Genomic DNA, 22472 nt, shown 5'->3' with positions numbered 1-22472 from the left:
CAGAGCAAGACTCTGTCTAAAAACAACAACAACAACAATAATAAAATAAATATAAAATAAAATAAAATAAAACAATGAAAATCAAAGACATGTGAAAGAAAAGAGTTTTAAATGTAAAGCATTTACTGTTGTCAGTATTGGCATGTCCAGAACATGGAAGAAAAGAAAAATGGGAAATAAAGAATAAGGGAGCATAAACATAAACAGAGAAAAGTATTGTGATCATCACCAAGATAAACAGAGAAGTATTACATAGCAAGATGTATGATGCAGGCCAGCCAACCAAACAGCAAAAGAAAGTGGATGTTAACACTAAGGGAAAGCAGTAGTAAAACCAAAATGAAACAACCACAACCACAACAACAACAACAAACAAACAACTGAGCCTCATGCACATACGCATTTAAATTTGCACAATGACTTATTGAGAACCACCGAGGGAATGCCTTAATGCCTTCTATAAATCCTATTCTCTCTCTCTCTCTCTCTCTCTATATATATATATATATATATATGTGTGTGTGTGTGTGTGTATGTATATATATGTGTGTGTGTGTGTGTGTATACACACACACACACACACACACATATATGTATGTCCATTTTATATTAAGAATGCCATATGCTCTGAGACCATATGAGTTCTCTGGCATTTATATTCAAAGAGTATTTTTACTTGTAATGCTTAAAATAAAAAGGCTGTAGTTACAACTATGTTCCTATGTCCATCTAGTTAGTACAGCAGAAAGATAAACATGATTATGCTTAAATTGACAAAATAATTACCCAAAAATAAATAATTGAAATCTGGATTAATCTAATTAGATATCCACACAGCTTCAGTTCACTAAATAGTTGCCAACTTCCACAACTGAGATACAGGTCTTGCCATTTGTCAGTGGAGATACATACTGAAATATGAAACATAATGTTTTCTGAACAATCACTTTAAAATGTGAATTATTGAATGATACATGCTCTGTTGAACCCTGTGTCTTAAAATGCCTATCATCTTTAGAGTTACTTTTAAAAGACAGACTTTAAAAAATAATAATTAAGGTATATGTGCTATTCACATGCTTCGAGATGATTTTCTATCATTAAACTTCTACATAAATATGCTTCAATAAGCAATTAAATCAAAGGCTTCGGTTTGCATTTTAATCCTTTTTCTCTGTGAAGTCATCACAATCATGCACCTTTGATCTTGCAGTCATTTCTGGCACTAGATTCGGATATCACAAATGAACAACTACTACTCAATAGAATGGAATCCAAAGACAATGGAGTCTACAGAAATGGGTCTTTGTTTTAAACAAAAGTGAAACGTTTTTTAATGGTTGCAAAGAAAGAGTTTTAAGCACATTTAAGAAATCAATTTATGATCTGAACGTCTTGAGAGCTCTTCTTAAGGGTCTTCTAGACACCACGCAGTGTGGAAAGTAGAATTTTTCTTGGAAAAATAAGGGCTGTCTTGAAGAGCTCCTGTTATTAATTCTTTTCTTTTACCTATTTTTTTTTGTCTGTTCCTGCAGGCTGTTCCACCTCCCAACTTCGAGATGCCAGTCTCCATCCCAGTGTCCAGCCACAACAGTTTGGTGTACAGCAACCCTGTCAGCTCACTGGGAAACCCCAACCTTTTGCCACTGGCTCACCCTTCTCTGCAGAGGAATAGTATGTCTCCTGGTGTAACACATCGACCTCCAAGTGCAGGTAACACAGGTATGTCCTCAGAAGGATGTAGTGTTAAATCATTGGAAAGAACCACTTTCGGCAAAAGCCAACACTGCTTTATCTACGAGAATGTTTTCTGGTCTTCTGCTTACTGTCCTTCACGGCTTACCATCCACCCCAGAGCTAGGTCTCCTGCATGACAGAGCCTAAACTCTTCAGCATGTCTTTCAAAATCTTTCATAATCTATCATTTATCTTTTTCATTCTGTCTCTTATCTGCTCCTGTGGTTGTATTTTAACCACATACTCTCAAACTGGACGTCAGATATCCTCTCTCCACACTTTTACTTACGCTTGTTCCCTGCCTAAAATGCCATTTTCCCTCTTCCTCCTGGCAAGCTATCACTTCTTGAAATCTTCCCCTGTGTTCTCTGATAGCATTTGTCCCATTTAGTTATTTATTATTTGGGTCAATTTTTATTTATTTTACAGTAACTTATCCCACGAAGGACTTAAGGCAGAAAGGAAATATGATGAGATAGCATCATTTGTAAGACATGTGAAATACAAACAAAGCTGAGTCAGACATCAAGTTAATTAATTACATGTACACCTGCCACAAATTTGTCTCTGCACTTTTACTTGCTGTTGTTCAATTCACAGTGTCCAAGAGAAAATAAATTATTGCTCAGAAAATGTTCATCCATTCTTAGTACTTAGATCAATCAAAACACATTATGATGAATTGTATTGAATGTGTGTCTATTTTGCCACTGGATTTAAAGAACATTGAAGGGAAGAATGTTCTCTTGATTTGCTAGACTCACAGTAGGAACCAAGCCAATGCGTATTGAATATAACAAAGCCATTCCTTTATATTTCCAGAAGCAGTATCAAAAAAATTGTATTTCTAAGTCACATACAGTAAACCATTATATATTTGCATTTCATACTTTAAAAAGTTCTCCATAGGAAATTTTTAATATATCTTACATACACATAGCTGTATGAAAAGTAGTTTATTCATGGAGGAATTTTCCTGAAGAATATTTATATATCTGCCTTACAATTAGAACCAAACATGTATTACTTTTTTTATTACAGAAGCTTTATATAGAAAATACAATTAAATTCAGCCAAATAAAAAATCTTAGTAAATCTCGAGTCTGGGAAATGTATACAAAGGACTTCATTGTGCCATTCTCTTGACTTTTGAATATATTTGAAATTTTTATATGAATTTTCAATAACCAAATGTATTCCTTTCAGATCATACTTGAATGCAGTTCACTTTCCTATCTGATAAACTCATGCTCATTTTTTAAAAAAATCTGATACTTTATTTCCAAAATATTATCTGATTGGAAATAATAAACACTTGCTTAAACTGTAATGAAGGCCAGATGCAGTGGGTCGCACAGTGTAACCTCAACACTTTAGGAGGCTGAGGTGGGAGGACTGCTTCAGACCAGGATTTCAAGACCAGCCTGCGCAACATGGAGAGACCCCGTCTCTACAAAATATTTTTAAAAAAATAACTGGGTATGGTGGCTTGTGTCGGTGCTTTTGGCTACTCAGGAGGCTGGAGTGGGAGGACCACTTGAGCTTGGGAAGTTGAGGCTGCAGTGAGCTGTAACCCAATCTGCCACTGCACTCCTGCCTGGGCAACAGAGCAAGCTGTGTCTCAAGAAAAAAACAAAGTTTAATGAACATTTTCTTTTAATTCCAAAACCTGAACGAACTAATAATTATAGAGTATCACTTAGAAAAATTAGAAAATCTAGATAATAGTCTCACTATTATTCTTTTGGCTGAATCTTGCTTTTTCCAAAACTAAAATTAATTTATATATTCAATATCTTATTGAAATCTCTTGACTCTCATAAACAAACATTGCCAAATTTTAACATACTTTCTTAAGTTAGCCGTGAATAAGCATATGTTTCTTAATTTGTGGCCAGTGAGAAATTTGTTTTACTGTGTCAGTCAATAAGATTTGAATAGGAAATGTGGGTAGATTCATGAAACTATCAAATTTCTGGACAATTAATGTTGCACAAAATATATGGTATAAAACTTATTTACAAAGAACTAAACATCAAATGTGAGGTCATCTGAGCATAAAATAGACCTACTCTTTCTTTTGCTTTCTATAAAACATCTGCTTAGGGAAAACCTAGACTTAATAAAAATGCAGAGACCATTCAAAGACTGGATTTTTTTAAATGTAACTTTCTTAGAAAAAAGATTCTGCAAAATGTCAGTGATTGAATGTATTTTTAACGTTTGAGCACAGCATGGCACAATAAAACAAATGTCAGCCATCTGACTTGGGTCGTACTTTACAAGTTTATGACTGTTGCAAGAGGACAAAATACTGAGGTTGCTAAAGGTAAAGTGTTTTGTTCTGTGAGCCTTTAGCCTTTCTCCTTTTGATCTTCCTCTTTAATCCATAGGTGGTCTGATGGGTGGAGACCTCACATCTGGTGCAGGCACCAGTGCAGGTAAGCACAGACTCCGCACTGCAGTATGTATCATTGTTCTGAGTTCTTCTACTAGGTGATTTGCAGGACAAAGTCTTTTGAGCAAATAAAGTTGAGAGATCTGTGAGAGGCATGAAAAAATGACCCCAAGAATTTTTAAAGCACTTTTCTGAAGAAGGAGTGGTTAAATAGTAACTTGGAAGAAAACTATTTATTAACTAGAACCTTCCTTAATGAAACTTCAACTGGTCAGCAGAGAATTAAAGACTCTGATCAAATCAACTTAATCTTGGATACCATCCTTGGACACAAGAGTACCTTTAGCAAGCCATACTTTTTGTGTTCTCTGTTAATCATTTCACATTAAATGTGAATCATTTTCCATCCAAAGAAGTACTGAAGTTCTGTGCATTTCTAAAGGAGAGTACTTAAACAAAAGGATGGATTAAGATTATAATGATTCAACAATACTATTAATAAAATAAAATCACATTGGCATTAAAATGAGCTCTTAGAGAACATGGATATAATGCATACCAAAAAAGACCCTAAAGAACCCATGAAAGACCCTAAAGACCCGTAGCTAAGAACTTCTTACACTATGACCAATAATTGTCTCAGTCACATTTCTCCAGGTTTCCGTGTTAATTCATAATATTGAGATTATTGAGATATTGATGTCATTTTCAATGCAGAGGCAAGATAGCACAATGCTTTTAAATGCCAACTGCAGTTCACTATTGGCATAACAAGTAACCATGGTAATTTCTGCAGCTGGAACATGCTATACATTTAAAATAGTAGGAGGCAGGCATGAATGACACAGGTTATGTTTGAAATGTCAAAAAAAATTCAAGTTTATTGAAATAGCCATGGATATCCTAATTAAAATATTTTGCCAGGGTCAAGTATAATAACCTGCTAATTATAAGAAAGAAGATAAAGAAAATTGGTATACAAATACATTTTTATAAATATATCTATTTGCGGGTAGAGTTTCTCTCTTCTGATACTGGCTCTTCACTAATTCAATGAGTAATGAAGAAAAAGTATTAGACCTGCAGAGTGATTAGCAAACAAGATGAATAGCACTAGCTTCCTATTTTATGTGTCTTTTAAAAATTAGGTCGAGGCAAATTAGTGAGTAAACTCACGTGGTATTTTGCTGGACACGGAAATGAAATTTTTTTCCCTCAAAAAATACTTTGTGGTCTGTAGCCTCAAAATTTAGAGAACCAGATCAAATCCAGACCAGTATTTCTTGTATTCAAGTATCTGCCAAACACTATGGTTAGAAAGAATGGTGAAGACTGAGAATTGGAGGGTCACAAAGACCAAGATATAAGAAAAATGGTTTAGATGTTACAATGTTTTACCCAATATTTCACTGTACCAGTTTGCTTGCTATTATGGAAACAGCTAGTAGTGGTTCTGAAAGTCATTAAAAGTAGTAAAACAAAAATTGTGGAGGAAAACATGGCCTACTCAGCTTTGATGGAAGTGGCTTGTTACTGCTTAATAGCTAGAATGCTTTAGAGTCCTCTATTGAAAATAAAAAGTGTTTGGTTGTTCAATTATGCTGTCATTGTCAATTCCCAGACAGTTGGCTCAGTTTAATGATCCCCTAGGGATAGAGAAGACTCTCAATCCTGTAGGCATAAAAGTTTGCCACATACAAGATATAGTATCATTGAACTAACAAAGTCTTATGCACTTTAGCAGACTGATCCTCTTACCTCGGGACCACTGCCATAGGCATGAGAATCTTCTAATTTAGAAACAGAGGAAAACAAAAAGAAAGACACTGAATTGCTCTACCCTGCTGATAATAAATATTATATCTTGATTGTAATTTACAGCTACGAGCTTGTAGTTTTCACAGTTTCTGTATAGCTGTGAAAGTGTTACCCATATTTTAAAAATAGAGGAAGAAGCCCTTTCTAACTCCGGTCCCAAGGAACACCTGTTGCAGATGCCACTTAGTCTCGAGCTTAGCTGTCATGCCCTGCTTGTAAACTCAGCCATCTTCCCCTTCTTTCTCATGCCAGCCAGTATCATATGTCAGGCTGAATATATCTGTGCTGATGTCAGAGAATCACATAACACCAGGGGAAAACAAGGCCAGCCAGAATGTTGCCATATTTTCAGAAAAGAAAACCAAAGCAAAAAGGCCAAAATATAGCTTCCAAATTTTGCATATTGTCATTGAAGTTCAAGGTTTCAGATAAAGTTTGAAAGTCTTGAGGCCAAGTGGCGAGACTGCAATTAAGTTCAATAATTTTTAAGCATTTGCAGTTTTCAAAATCAAGTCATCTCACTTTGTGAAAAAAAAAAGTGGGGAGAAGGAATAGTCTCATGAGGGAAAAAAGTAAATTGAACATGTATTATGTGCCTATAAATACTAAAAGACGAAAAAGGTAAGCATGCTCTTTTGCAGCTCAGTTTGATCATAAAGTGTAGTGTCTTTCCCATCCAGTGCCTGAGCCATCCTTTTCTCACCATCCCGTCATCCAGTAAGTTTCTAGAACCTCTAATTCACTGCCCTGCTTTATATTGCGTCCTGCTCAGTTTGCCCAGGACTGTTTGTTCTCTCATAAAACCTTAAGCTAGGCTGGGCACGGTGGCTCATACCTATAATCCCAGCACTTTGGGAGGCCGAGGCGGGTGGATCACGAGGTCAAGAGATCGAGACCATCTTGGTCAACATGGTGAAAGCCCATCTCTACTAAAAATACAAAAATTAGCTGGGCATGGTGGCACACGCCTGTAGTCCCAGCTACTCGGGAGGCTGAGGCAGGAGAATTGCTTGAACCCAGGAGGCAGAGGTTGCAGTGAGCCGAGATCGTGCCATTGCACTCCAGCCTGGGTAACAAGAGCGAAACTCCGTCTCAAAAAAATAAATAAATAAATAAATAAATACAACCTTAAGCTAACTGTAGGTCATCATTCACATGCCAAAAATCCAGCCCTGGCTTCTCTTTCAGAATTAACTGCGAATCTCTTATGTCTGGGCCCATTCCTACTCTCCAACCTTAACCTTCTTCCCTTCTACCACTGCCATCAAGAACCTGGCACTCCAACTTTACTAATAGCAAACATTTAAATTACTCTTACTATGTACTCTACAAAAAGTATCATTCTCATAATAGTCCTTTAAAGCAATTGTTCACATTCTGCCCTTTCTACAGATTGGGAAGCTGAGGCACGGGGAAATTAAACAATTGCCCAAGGAGGAATATGGGCTGTCAGGTTCCTCTGTGTGTGTGTGTGTGTGTGTGTGTGTGTGTGTGTGTTTTGAGACAGTGTCTTGCTCTGTCACCCAGGCTGGAGTGCAGTGGCACGATCTTGGCTCACTGCAGCCTGAAACTCCTGGTCTCAAGCAATCTTCATGCCTCAGCCTACTGAGTAGTTGGACCACAGGCATGCACCACCACGCCTGCCTAATTAAAAAATTTTTTTTTCCTTATATAGATGGGGTCTTGCTATGGTTTTCAGGCTGGTCTCAAACTCCTGAATTCAAGCAATCCTCTCTCCTCAGCTTCCCAAAGTACCAGAATTGCAGGCGTGAGCCTCTGGACCCAGTCTTAGAGTGTGTGCTCTTAACTGCTGCACTGTGCCACCACTTGGCAGTGTCACGGTCACTTGCTCTTATCCATGCAATCCTAGCACTCCTTTCCTTCTCCTGCTTCATGCTACTGAGCACTCTGTCATCCCTCAGAATTCAGTTCAGCCAATTGAGAAAAACCTTTCCTGACTCGAACAAAGAAGTTATGCACCTCTTTCCTGTGCTAACATAGCAGCCTGTACCAACATGCCACTTCTGATTGCATTACGATTGCAACGCCTAGGCACACCTCTCTAGGACACTCAGCTCTGTGGAGGCAAACTGTATCTTATTCAGTTTGTATTCCCAGTTTAACACATGTGTTAGCACACGGCAGATACTTGGTAAATGTTTGTTAGCCGAGTAAGGGAAAAATGGATCCTCTAGCCATCAAGTTTTAATAGTGTTGATGTAAACCAGAAAGAACATTTCAAATAAATTAGGTAATTTTCAATACAAAAAGATAGACCCTTGATCTCACAAAAATAATGTATTCTTCTGAAACAGTATACAATGAATGTTTAATTAACTATTTGATTAAATGGCTGACTACCCTGAGCCAATAAAGCAAAGTTTCACTAACTCCTCTTGTATTCTTAATGGAAAACCTGAAGAGCTGACATACAGCAGTAAATGAAATGTGGGTTGGCATCTCAGACCATCACAAATCACCTCTTAAAACAATGAACCTCTTTTCATCACTTCACTTGAAATACTTTCAAAGATAAAGGCAAAAGGTAATAATGAAGTAGCAAGATAGGGTTGTACTTTTGGTAGAAGAGAAATCTACAGCAAGTAATTATAATACATTAGTAACCGTGACATTTCTCGGTTTCAGTTGATGGTTATTCATCCACTACTTAGTCCTTTTCTCTCAACAACCTAAATGAAAAGTCACTGCTTTTAATATTACATTTTGTCACAACTCCGTACATTAAAGCTTTTTTTTGAGACAGAGTCTCGCTCTGTTGCCCAGGCTGGAGCACAGTGGTGTAATCTCAGCTTACTGCAACCTCTGCCTCCTGGGTTCAAGCAATTCAGCCTCCCAAGTAGCTGGGACTACAGGTGCACACCACCACACCTGGCTAATTTTTTGTATTTTAGTAGAGACGGGGTTTCACCATGTTGCCCAGGGTGGTCACAAACTCCTGACCTCAGGCAATCTGCCCACCTCGGTCTCCCAAAGTGCTGGTGTTATAAGTGTGAGCCACCGCACCCAGCCACCTTAAAGCTTTTAACGTGCTAATTTGAGTGGTTATTGATGATTGTAAGATGAAGTTCGGTTGTTTTCGTAATCATTAGATTTAATGGAAGTAACCATTAGCACAGTAATGCCTTGTGTTGGATTATTCACTATCCTGTTAGTATCCTTTGTTTTCACTTTGATATTATGGTTGCCTTTTATTGAGTAGAAAGGACAAGTATGCTCAAGGATTTATTGATTCATGGTTGAGATCAAAAAAGAAAGAGAAAAAAGAAAAGGAAAACCTTTAGGAGTCCCTTTGAACATTTAAGATAATTTTACAATCTGCATAGCTATTTGACAATAAGGCAAAGGAGATTTATGTATATTGGTTAATAATTCTAATTGGCATTTATTGTAAATTAGATATAATTTTATATAAAAAGAAACTAACAGCTGTTTCCTTATTTTGATTGTTAATTGTTTACTATTTTATGCATTTGGTTATCAAGCATTGTCACTTCTGGAATGCTTAATTTATGTCAGATAAATACATGGAGACTTGATGGTGGCAGTGTACTGCCACGGATAAATACTGAGCAGTGAATCGGAGATCTGGTTTCTAGACTCTGGAAAGACTCCATCTAGCAGGACCTTAGGTCATGACTCAGTACCTTTGAACTTAGTACTTACTGAGATTGGAGATAAGAAACAAATATTTTTACAATCCATTTACACGAAATGTTTTATGATAATATAATCATAAAATTTTGCTTATATTTTTGTAATTCATCTAGCATTGAAAAAGAAAAACTTTGCATATTACAAAATAGAACTCAGTGGAAAGAGGAAAGGCCAGACAATGCTTAATTTTTCTGTACCAGTACCATTGTTTTGCAAGTATTTGTTTTCAAGGATACTTATCAAAAAATTCTTGGCTGACTTTCTTATCAGCCAGAAAGACTTCTCTGCAATTACTTAGTGATTTAAAATATCAGTGAAGTGGTTAAAAATTTAGTTTAAAAGATTGGCTTTAACAAGTTTGCATTTTTGTTGCCCAGGAAAATACAACTTCAGATTGCAATAGTCAAGAAAGGGAGAAAGATACTTAATTACCCTCAAATAAGAAAACTAATTGTTAGTATAAAGATATTATTTTTAACATATTATTAAGCAGCAAATGAAAAGACCTAGGTTAATAGTTGGGTTCTGTTTTGAAAGTATTGTTCCATTAGTTTGAATTGTTTTGAATTAAAAATTCTGAATTTTTAATTTGCAGTTTTACCTTGGGAGTTCGACCAAAACATAAATAAAGATCTAATAGCATTGCTTTATTATTATTATTATGTACGAAATTAAGTAACAATGATATTTTTAGCCCAACCAAGTTTATCAAGATTAAAGGGAAAAAAAATACATAGTCCTCTAATTGGATAGCTACAGCATGTGGTATGCAGCTGCTGCCAAGAAAATCAGGGTTCACTTTCCATATACAAAACCTGGCAAATATAGAAAAAGCAGTACCTCGATACCATTCTCTAAGGGCTGATGTTGGAGTGAGAAAGGCAGGTCAAACACAAGACAAGTGAAAAATGTTAAAGGTTAAGTCAGGATATTGTAAAATATACCTTCGACCCCTTTGGTTTGACTCCATTCTTAAAGAGTTTGATTTCCAGAGGAAAAAAAAGGAAATTTTTTTTGTAACTTCCTAGAGAGCATTTTAGCAGATTTTAGAACGTTTTGTTTATCCTGATTTCTGATTTCATAAATTGTATCCTTTTTATCCTCTGTTCTTCTATATATACAGTAAAGTAATGTGAAGATTGGTTTCTTTACTCATATGCCATAGATTTAACCTAATACTGTGAATGATAGTAAAACCTTGGTTGTTTTTAACATTAAATTCAAGCAGTTAATATTTTCCCCTGAAATACTAGTTTTACTCAAAATTTGTCCTTTTTTCTCATAGTAGTCTTTTTTCTTTATACACCTATTGGGTTCCTCTTCCCTATTTTTGGCATCGCCATAAGAGATAACACAGAAAGAAACACTTTTTTCATAATCATCAGTGATGTGACACTGTGCATCAGTAGACAGCAGATGCTGAAGGGGGGATGTGGTTAAACCCCCTCTTCTGGAAATCAGTTTTTTACCTACCAGGGACTTTCTCACTCGGGGCTTCAAGGCTGACGGCCAAGAGTATAATCTGCTGTTTTTAGACAAACTTTTGCCAATCACTTAAATTTTGCAGTTAAACTTGCATAGTATGTTTCAGTTGAATTTCAATCCAGAGAATATGTAGTCATGATACAGTATCATATTCGAAAGATCATTAGCTATGTTAAATTTAAGTATTATACCAAGAACCTTGGATAAACAGTTTAAATTTATAACCAACAGATATATCAAAAAGGTGCTAAGTATTCACTGCCCCTATTTATTATTGCTTCATTTCAATTGTTTTAATTGAACTTAATATTTATCTATTATACTAGACATTATGCCCTCTTTTTTATAATTTCTTGACCTTAGAGTCCACCCACCACCTCCAGGTGTGTAAGAACCGATTATGTTGTATTTAAAGTATAAGGGGGAAAGAGCCCTGCTGTACTAACATAGAACACTATAATATAGTAGTAACAGAGGACTGAGTCTATGGCCAGTTTACATATTCAAACATTATGACATTAATTTACATATAACAGTCAAGAAAACTGAATCTTTAGTTGGCTCTAATATTAAGCAACTCAGTGAAAACCGTAAAACCATGGGGCAAAATGTTTGCCCAAGGAGGAGCTTGGGAAAAGATTCCAGAGGCAGATAGTCAAAATAATAAAACAACCAAGGAAAGTATGTGATACACAAGTTATTTTAGAGATGGCACTATTGCCCTTGAAAAGTCTGTTAAACTCCCCTTTTTCAGAATTGTTGTAAAAATTAAATGAGATAATTGACACAAGGCTTCTAGCAGGGTTTCTGCCCCAGAGTAAGTGCTTGTTAATTAACGTGAACTATGGTTGATATTATAATCATCTACATTCTTGATTTTCTAGGCTTTCTGGTTTTAATGTTTAGTTTAATGCAGTTCCAGTAGTATTTATGAAACATGCAGTGAAGGGAGTAGCATACCGGTAGGCTTCACAGAGATGTCCAACGCGGGCGTCCCATCCTCCAGGGTGGGAGTAAAACAGATATATTAATAAATCTGAGGCAGAAAGTGAGAGCAGTGCAGTACAGTGCAACACATTTCACTTTGAACGTTACGAACTTATGATGTGTTAGCAGCAGTTGTGTAAATGTTAAAACCATAAGTAATTATTCTTTCTCTTCTGTCACGCTCTCTCTAATTTATACTGTCTCAATATTTTTGTTTATAAAAATGACTGAAAGAATGAGCGATTGTGTCAATAATAAAGACACCCCCTCATTTTTAGTGAAGAGACAGCCCCAAAATCTCAAGAAGTGAACAATTAAATGAGTCATAAATCTATCATTCATACTTAAAGGGAATTTTTTAAAGATAGTGTGGTTCAATAGCATTTTTATGGCGCAGTTAAAAACTATCCCTTCAGTAAAACAGTACCCAAAGGAGAATGATATTTTGGGGTGGTATTTTTGTGCTGGAAACATCAGATTGTCAGTTTCTTCTTTATTTGCAAATACAAGGATGCATGCTAAATCTCAGACATCTGGCTTTTGTAATGTACTGGTAGCAACCTGCATTTTGGATTCAAATCAATGCTCTCTTCCTTGCTGAGCAGGTGATCTCAGCCAAGTAATGGAAGCTTCTTAAGCCTCAGTTTCCTCATCTGTCAAAAGCTGGGATGATGAGGCCCAAATCCACATTACTGTTAGGACAAATGAGAAAGTGGTTTGCCAACACAAACCTGCTTTATGGACTCTCAGTCTTTGGAAAAACAACTTAGTAATAAGTAAAAATTATTTCTCTCTGCCTCACAATCCAGAGCTTACACAGTATGTGCTGTACGTTAAAAGCTCATTATCTCATTGACAGATAGATTGTTAATTACACACACACACACACACACACACACACACACACTCACACTCACTGAACACAGCACAGCACAAGAAACATCAAGGACAAATAGCCTAGATAAAGCTTTGGTCCGGCATCGGGTGACATGGTCAAAGAGAAGAGACAAGTATCTTTTTAGAACGTCTGATGCCCCTGAACTGGTATGGCCAAGAATAGCTCTTGGCTTTGGTGTAGTCTTGGGGTATTTTTCTAAGAACATACCACAGAATGCACTGAGGTCTCACAGGAGTTTCTTCATAGTTTAACAATATGCATTATTATATAATTTCCCTAAGAAACCCCCAGAAAAAGTGGAGCTTTGATTTTGTGTGTGAGAATCCCCAATCAGGAGTCTTTAACAGGGTAAGAATCAGAAATCTGATTTGCTCCCATTCTACGTTAAGCATATTGAAATTTTCATCATTTCCAGATTGCTGACCCTTGAATGTTTTGTGGTTGCCTTTTCTCTTAGAGTTATTAAATGAGAAAAAAAAGCTGATTTTGATACACAACAGCTGAATAACTTACAGCTTCTAGCACATGTAACGAGGTTTCAGGCATTCAGGCTAGGACTGCAGTCTAGAAGGTCATATCTTTCCACTAAATTTTTTTTTACAACTGTCACTTCCAGTAGATTAGAGGACTGTATGAGCAAGTTTATGATACACAATTATAAAGTAATTTTCTATAAAAAAAAAAAAAGTATGTCATTTGAGACACAAAACAATATCCTGATATTGGAAACTAATTTCTAATCTTAAAACTTTGAAAACTCAAATATAAAATTAATTGATGATAGTGAACATTATTATTTATGTGACATTTCCTGTCTAACAAACCCGTAATGCTGTAACTGTTTTCAAAAAATTGTTTTAGTTTTTTTTAAGAGAGTAAAACATTTTGTCGAAGTAAAAGCAGCAAATCGATATTTCAGAGGTCCAGCTGTGTATTCAGCTTAATGTTTTCCTGTGGTAATTTGCTTCAAATCCCTCAAAATCAGATACTATTAACAAATTACCAAACAAAGCAATTTTTATACAATTATGTGTTAGAAGTTATTTCCCAGATAACAACTAATCACAGATACTAAAAAATACTAGACATTTTGCTGTAACATTGAGTATTTCTGATAGAAACTGGTCTCTTAAATTGACAGTAAGTAAGTAAGCATCTTTAGCATTTGAATTATTACAGGGGAGAAGATTATTGACTAAAATATTACGAAATCTACTTTTAAAAGCATGCTTAATCATCCACTCAAAATAACACACTGTAGGTTAAAGCAGCTATGCTGGTGTTCAGTGTAGCCAACCCAATATTTTCTACTTGTAAATATTTGTTTATCCAGAAAGAGACCAAAAATATGGTTTGAAGCATCAGCATTCTGTGCCTCTTTATGTGAGCTCAGTGTCTTTTGAACCAAAACTACTATTTATTAAGCCCAAGTTAACCTTAAAATATGTCACTCAAACTTACACATAACCTCTGGCTTAGAACAACTTTGGCTCTCCTGTTCCTGGTCTCACAAAGCAATCATGTCCTCTCTTCATTTATCTCCCCATAATTTTAAAATAATACTCAACAGGGCGGGCACGGTGGCTCATGCCTGTAATCCCAGAACTTTGGGAGGCTGAGGTGGATGGATCACCTGAGGTCGGGAGTGTGAGACCAGCCTAACCGATATGGAGAAGCCTCATCTCTACTAAAAATACAAAATTAGCCAGCCGTGGTGGCACATGCCTTTAATCCCAGCTACTCAGGAGGCTGAGGCAGGAGGATCACTTAAACCCAGGAGGTGGAGGTTCCAGTGAGCTGAGATCGCACCATTGCACTTTAGCCTCAGGAACAGGAGCAAAACTCTGTCTCAAAAAAAAAAAAAATAGAGAGAGAGACTAGACATAGAAAGCCTTTCGTAATCTCACAGCATAACCGATTCCAAAAGAACAGTATAGTGTTGTACTTCAGGGCAGGGACTTTGGACACTGCTTGGGTTCAAATCATAGCTCCACCAGTTGATAGCTGTTTGACATTGAGCAAGTCACTGGACCTCTCTTTTCTTCATTTTCTCATTTCTCATATGGATACTATTAGTACCCCACAGGATTGTCCTTGTGAGGATTAAAAGTGCTTTACACCCATATACAACATCTAGCACTTCTATAGCAGTTACAAGTGCCTAGTACTCTACTGAGCAGTTAACGCGTATGCTTAGTGTTGTGAGGATTATTGGTAAATAACACTATACACAGTGTTTGCGATTGCTAATATTGTTGGGTGGCCAGATTGTTAATGCCTGCCTCAGATGAGTACCTGAGAGCCTCTCATTCAGATTGCTTTTATGCTTCTTTCACACTAAGGAAATACTTTTATTGAGAAAACTAAGGCTTGGTAGGGTTCAGAGGACTCTTAACAGAAACATCTTGAGTAGAACCTAGTTCTTTCTGCCTTATCCTTTTTTGTCCCCAACTCCTGGCTTCTGTAAATCTTTCCATCTGTGCTGCCTCATTCAGACATCACTTCTCATGTATTCTAGAACAGGGCATTCTAACTAGCTTCTCTTAACAGTGGTCCACCCCTCTTTTGTCTCTCCTTTCTACTGCCATCATTTTTCTTTTTTATTTTTTTCATCTTTTTTTTTCCCAAACACAAATTTGACAAAGCTAACAACTCAGAAGCTATCTTAGGTGCTCATTTTCTAGAGTGTAAAGTTTGGTAAAAGTTTAGTATAAAGTTTGGTAAAAGTTAGTATGAAGTCTTTTAGTATCAAAGATAGTATAAAGACTTTATAGTATAAAGTCTTTTAGTATAAAAGACTTTATACTTTTATAAAGTATAACTGTATATGTTCACTACACAGCGTAAAGTTAACATAATCTGAGAGATTCGTGTTAGCCAAGCCTTCTTCTTCAACTTCCAAAAACTGTATGCTCTACAACACCCGGCGTTTCATCTTCAGAGAAATGCCTCTCCTCCTCAACTCCGAGATCTCTCTGTCCTGCGCTCCTTCTCTCCTCAAAGTCTCCATCTGATAAAATCCTATCCACTCTTAATTGCCACCTTGCCACCCTGGTGAAAATTTCTGTAGCGTGTTGAGATTTATCTTGATAGAGAGACAACCTATGGCAACAACCTATGGCAACCTACTCGTCAGTGTGGAAGAAAATATCAGTCTTAAAGTTTTCATTTTCATTAGGGAGAATGTCTGACTTGTTTGATTCTACCACTTGCAGTTAGCTAAGGTAATGTGCTGTGAAATGATTAACAGGTGCAACAGGTAGAAAAGAATCTTTAACTCTCTATAAACAAATTTAGTAGGTGGGCACTTATATGATTTCCTGGCTTTTATACCATATTGTTGATAAGCAGTTTGTCTCATTAGTGTACTTGGTCATTGGTTTGTAATCATTACCTAAAACAGAAAACTTTCTCAAGTAGCATAAAGAGAAGAGACCCTCTGTTTGAATTTAACAAGTTACTCATTACATTTTCAGTTCTCACCTCATTGTCCCTCAGTAACTTATCTTTTAGTGCTTTTCCTAAATAATTCTTAATTTTTCTAGCATATTCTACACATTTACTTGTGAAGCACCTGAAACACATAAAGAACTAGTACTTTGTGTAGTATCACTGCCTGTAATTGCAACAGACGGGAGTGAATTCAATGTGGGCTGAAGTTGTCAGAAAGGCATCATGAAAGAGTTGAAACTTTAGCTGATCCTTAAAAGAGGAATTTGAATTAAACAGGAGAGCAAATACTGCCAGTTACTGAACTGCTAGAGCAAAGATCTGCATGTATTCCAAGGACCATAAGGCAGGCTGTGGCCATCGGAAACTTATCAACTGTAGACAGTTCTGAGCTCCAGGCAGGGCACTGACTCAGCTGTGTTAAGCATTCATGTATGGAAAAGGAACCTGATGGGAGTAGCAGTTCAGAAAGATTTCCTTGGGTAGGTTCGTTAGTGTCACACAAATGCACAAAAGTTTGCATACAGCTTTAAGGAATTCCTCTGAAGGCCTGAAACTCCTCTCTGAAGGCCGGGTGAAGAATCCTTCAACTAGAGACCAGGGGCCCAGATGAAGAGTTGCTGAAATAGTTATTGAAAATGAAAGCCAGAGCTAAGATGAAAGCCAAAGATGGTAGCAAAGGCAGTAGAGACAGACATTTTTGAAGAAAAATGAACAAGATTTGTTATCTCATTGGATATGGAGATGGAAGAAGGGGGGGATGATGGAAGATGACAGTTTTGTAGATTAAAAAATTGTTATGCCAATGACTGAATTACCCATGGTCCATAGGGACTACGGCTAGTTCATGTTAGCCATAGTCTTACTAGTCTTACATGCTTGTATTCATAATTGAAAGTCCTAGAAAAGACGAAGGAATAAGTCAAAAAACTCAAAATGCCTAAACATCCAAATAAAAAAAAGTTTCAGAACTTTGGGCTCAAAGAGAGCTACATGTTCAATTGAGCTCTGTGAGACAAGGCAGAATGCCTTCCTCATAATATCTTAAGCCAGGAATATGTTCTTTGAATTTACAACTTCTTAAAATAGGAGTCAATAAAGAAAAAAATGCAGCAAGTGTTTGCAAGTTAACTGGGGAGAAAGAATTTTTTTCTCCGAACACCACATTCAAGTTCTGTCTATTGACACTAATTTTAATATGAGTATATCCAAACTTGTAACCCGAAGAGGTGATTCTGTTATCCTTTATGTAAGTTAACTTATATCTGCTTAAATTTGTTATTTTTATGTAAAGCAATATTTTAATCAGGAAACTATGAAACATACTGACTCTAAAGTTGGTCTGTACTTCATTTTCTTATAATCTATAATCAGGAAATCGATTCACTCCTGCTTTATAATTTTTGTGCCTTTAAGTGGTCAGAGGAATGTGACATCTGCCTATAGTCACGTCTAAATTGATAATTGTCCAGATGGAGAGTAATTTTAAAACATAGCATGAAAAAAGGTTGCATCTGTATATTAGAAGGTTGTTGAGAGGTGGTGTTTCCCACCTCCCGGACCCCTGAATTTAAATGTGACCATTCTCTTTGGTGAATTTATCATAAGGTGGGACAACAGGCTCGACACTGGCCGCAGCGTTCTGAGTGAGGAGGAGGCTGCGGTTTCCCAACCGGTTTAAATGCAGGCTCTTCTTAGCAGTAAACCACACGCATGTATTCATCATTGATTTTCAAATGATAGGTTTCTATATCACTGGTTTAGGATCCACAGTCCTGCATTCCTGAATCTATATTATGCCCAAAGAATAACAATTTGGTGACTGGAAACAGAAATGGTTATTATACGGCTCCAAAATGCTAGCTGGCACAGTATGCTAAAAACAGCAGAAATTCACTAGCAAAAGGCAGAATTTATTTGTTCTTAAAAATAACTTTATGCTCTAAAAATGTGAATTTAACAAGTGTCATCATGGTTCAAAATATTTTACATTTCAATATGTAAACACCTTAAAAATATGTGACTAATCTTCTAAAATGGCATCATTTCCAAATAACAGGAAATATTCCAAGAGAAAAATAGAAGGCTTTTAAAATCAATTTTTTAGTTTTGAGGTATTTATTGAATGAAAAACTATAACGTATGTTTACTTTGTTTTTCCCGACTGCTGCCCTGAATCACTATTTAAAATGTGGGCAAAAAGACATAAGCTTTGTTGGAATTTCTCAGAGAGTTTACTGTAGAAAATGCTAAAAAAACAACAACAACAACAAAAAAAAAAAAACTTTTCTCAGGGCCTCAGTGAAGCATTTCCATTTTCGCACACTGGCCCAGTGCTTGTCATATCACAGGACAACACATTTCACGAAGCGGTTTTACTTCCTTTTAGCAAAATAACTCCTCCATGCAAACCAGTATCGGCATCTACCGAGCTGGGGTTTTAGTTTCTTCTGATCTATTCAAGCTTCACTGCACTGCTTAACTGACACTTTTTTCCCCTTTCTTTTGAAATTACCCAGCTAATTTTCCATTTGATTGTTTATATAAACCAGATCTCACTCAGGCTTAATAGATAAGTGACATATGTCTTCAGTATGTCTGTCCATCTGACCTTCAGCTGACAGGAAAGTATAGTGCAGATTTTGCCTTGATGTTCTCATTCCCTTTTTATCCAGTAGAATCTATTAATTCAAACTAAGTTCATAACATATTCTCAATAATGATTCAGGATGACATACTAAATATTAGACTCCTTTAAGCACTCCTTTTTGTCAAGCATTTCTCTTTAAAGTGAACATACTCTCTTCTGTTTGTTTTTTCTTCGCTGAGAAAAGGTTAAATGCATTGTTTCATGTAACCGCTTTTGCCACAGAATACTGTTCGAATTTACCAGAAAGAAAATTTTGGCTTTTGTAACATTTACCTAGCTTTAGAGAATTTGGCTAATTTTCCAGAAATTTTATTATAGAAGGGAATTTATATTCAGATTCAACCAACATTTCTAAAGTGACTCCTGTGTGCTCAATACATGTTTTGGGGGTGTCCAATTTGTTTGTCTTTTTACCCCAGGAACTAGAATAATTTTATTTACGATCCAATTGACAGACTTATCTTGTAGTTATTTGTTATATATACAGCCTGTTTATTCATGCATGAACTGAGACAGGTAAATGAATGGGATGTGAAGAACAAATGTGCTTTATGCAGTGTGCCTCAAATATATTTTGCTTCTAAAGATGTTCCCATAAATATGTCCTGAAATATACCTTTGCTCTGCCTTCCCAGTTCCTCATGGCCTCTATCTCAGGCCATCCAGGTGGCCTCCAGACCGGTCTACCCTAGCAGGCCTTATTAATTCCTGAGTATAGCAATGCCAGTAGATCTTTCTGACCACTTAGAGGTCCTTGTCCTACCTCTCCTCTGAAACTTTCATTTCCACCATATAAACCCAAAGCATTTCAGCCTGGAATTCAAGACCTCCACAGCCCAACCTCTGCATCCCTCCAGAGTCTCTGACACCCCTTTTTTCTGGGATGCCTTCTAAACAGGTTCCTCTCAGTGCTCCTTACCATGATCTGTAAATTCCGACCTTAGCCGTTTCCTACCGCCCAGTCACAAGCCTGGAATATCTTCCTATGGCCTTTCTTTCTTCAAGACCCAATTCGATTCCTGCCTCTTCCGTGAATCTTTTATCGGATAACCTCTTCTCTCTTGGGAACTCAATAACACTTAATCTGGATTACTCTGCAGGCACCTCAGTCTACACTGCCTTGTACTGGTCTTTATGTTTCCCATGAGTATATATTGGATTACCACAAAGAGATTTCAGAGCTTTTCAAAGTGCATCCTCCCTGGTAGCACACAATCTCATTCATGCAGGGGTAATAGATACTTGTGTTTTGTAATGATGACAATAACAAAGAGGCTTAACTGTCTCCTTTAGAAAGTGTCAGAAAACAACTGTCTAGTTTCTAGCAAGAATTGTTGAATCAGGTAGTTGGTTTCTCTTATTCTTCCATCAGAGGCAGTGGAGGAAGTCGGCAGACGTCTCACTGAGTCCGCTGTTATGCCAGCTCTGCTGGCGTCTGTAATCAACTCCTCCCTAGCTCTCTTGGTCATATTTTGAAATAGGAAAAACAGAGACCTTGGGATATCCACTTCTCCGTTAGCAGGGTGCTGAATATCAGAGACCTAAGGAAACCCTTTCAGTCTTCCCGTTTAATGACTATTCCTGTGCCTTGGTGAATCAGCACTTTAGCGGGGGCATCATCACTTCATTTCAGCTCCAGGGAAGGAGTCTTGCTTTCTGAAGTTCTTTGTGAGCAGGAAAGCAAGTCTTCAGGGTTATACACTGAACTTAGAGAAGAGGGCAAACCAGATGGAAGAAAAACCATAGAGAGAATTCACTCAGAGAAAAGCGGAACAGAACAGCAAAATGTGTAATCGGCTTCCCCTCCTCCTGCATGTCCTAGAAATTACAGTCTTGCTAGTATGCCCTTTCTTCATCTAAGGACACAGACACACAAAATAAAACCCAAACCAATGAACTGAAAGAGTGAGTCACGCCAGCCAGGCCTCCACCAAGCTAGTCAATTAAAGTACAGGACCAGTCCTGTGCTTTTCTTAGACCCTGAACTACTGTCTGACTTTCTTCCTGAATATTTTTGACAGGAAAAAAAAGTATATCCTGATTTCTGAGCAAGATAATGTATATTGGCTCTCTTCTCATAAAAAGTTTTCAATCTTCCTTCAGAGGACTGTTAAATAATTAATTGGGTTACTCGTCCCATGGAGGTTAAATCAGTCATCCTATGGTTTTGCAATGTATGTCTTACCATTAAGCTTTTGTTTTTATTCTCATGTTGTGTATTCTTCAGAAACATATTTGACCTAGATTTCTTCCTGAGTGCTTTATTGTTTTCTGTTAACAGGGAACGGGTATGGCAATCCCCGAAACTCACCAGGTCTGCTGGTCTCACCTGGTAACTTGAACAAGAATATGCAAGCAAAATCTCCTCCCCCAATGAATTTAGGAATGAATAACCGTAAACCAGATCTCCGAGTTCTTATTCCACCAGGCAGCAAGAATACGATGCCATCAGTGGTAATACAAAACTACATTTTAAATAAATATTGATAATGTTTTGTACATGTTTTGTTGTTTTTGTGTTTGTCTAACTTGATGAATTACTTACATTCTCCCAGAAAATTAATACATCAGTGCCACTGACAGAGCCTTGTTTGTATTTAGCTATTATTTCTGGTAACTAGTTTGCGTTTCCCTTTTCTGTATTTAAAAGCAAACAAAAAAACATCTAGTGATCTTCACTAGGTTGGTGTTCTGGGACAGGAAAAACATATTCTTTTAAGGCTTTCAATTTGTAGTTGGAAAAAAATCAGACACCACCATTGGTCAATCTCTGCGTCCCATAAGCAGAGTAATAATAGGTAATGAGGTACTTCATAAATAATATTTTTACAATATTTATGTCCTCAACTTGCTGACAATGAGAAAATACTTTCCATAATTTCTAAATGAACTTTCTCCTGTTAATTAGCAACTCCTTTCTTAGATGTATTGCAATGATAATATCTGATACATCATACGCCTGTGCACTGCCTCAGTTCATCTTTCCACATATATGCTTCATGAAAATCACTATGTCTGAAAAGCAAATTGTGTTAAAATCCTAGCCATTTTAAGAACAAAGGTTATATTTTACATTAAAAAAATTGTAACATGTCTAAGAAAAATAATAAGAAATTTTAAATAGAGATTATATCCCCAGACCCTACTAAGATGAAGATAATATTGTGGGACCAAATTCAACAACAAAGAGACTTACATCCGTGTTCTACAAATTAGCTTTGCTAAAGAGCAAGAACATTTAAAACTAAGATTCAGTAGACAAATTTAGATCATTCTGCACACACATTTCTTTCTTTCTTTTTTTTTTTTCTCTGCTCTGTGGCAAGCTTCAGGGTAAAACAGTCCTGCGAGCTGATTAGCTTCTTATGGCACAG

General features: G+C 36.7%; 1 protein-coding gene across 25 annotated transcripts in view; it reads left to right on the top strand.

The window, feature by feature from the left end:
* The window catches only part of MEF2C (myocyte enhancer factor 2C), a 181623-nt gene that overhangs the window by 146673 nt on the left and 12478 nt on the right, over positions 1–22472 (top strand). For all 25 annotated transcript variants that reach the window (XM_017508438.2, XM_017508395.2, XM_037731417.1 and 22 more), the window contains 3 exons: positions 1536–1722; positions 4131–4178; positions 21380–21552. In XM_017508438.2, coding sequence (XP_017363927.1) covers positions 1536–1722; positions 4131–4178; positions 21380–21552 — 408 coding nt within the window. The remainder of the gene's footprint in view (positions 1–1535; positions 1723–4130; positions 4179–21379; positions 21553–22472) is intronic.

The sequence above is a fragment of the Cebus imitator genome, unplaced genomic scaffold, assembly GCF_001604975.1.
Source record: "Cebus imitator isolate Cc_AM_T3 unplaced genomic scaffold, Cebus_imitator-1.0 Scaffold16, whole genome shotgun sequence".
Taxonomy (NCBI): domain Eukaryota; kingdom Metazoa; phylum Chordata; class Mammalia; order Primates; family Cebidae; genus Cebus; species Cebus imitator.
Note: the sequence above shows the minus strand (reverse complement) of the source record. Positions and strands in the feature narration are given on the sequence as shown.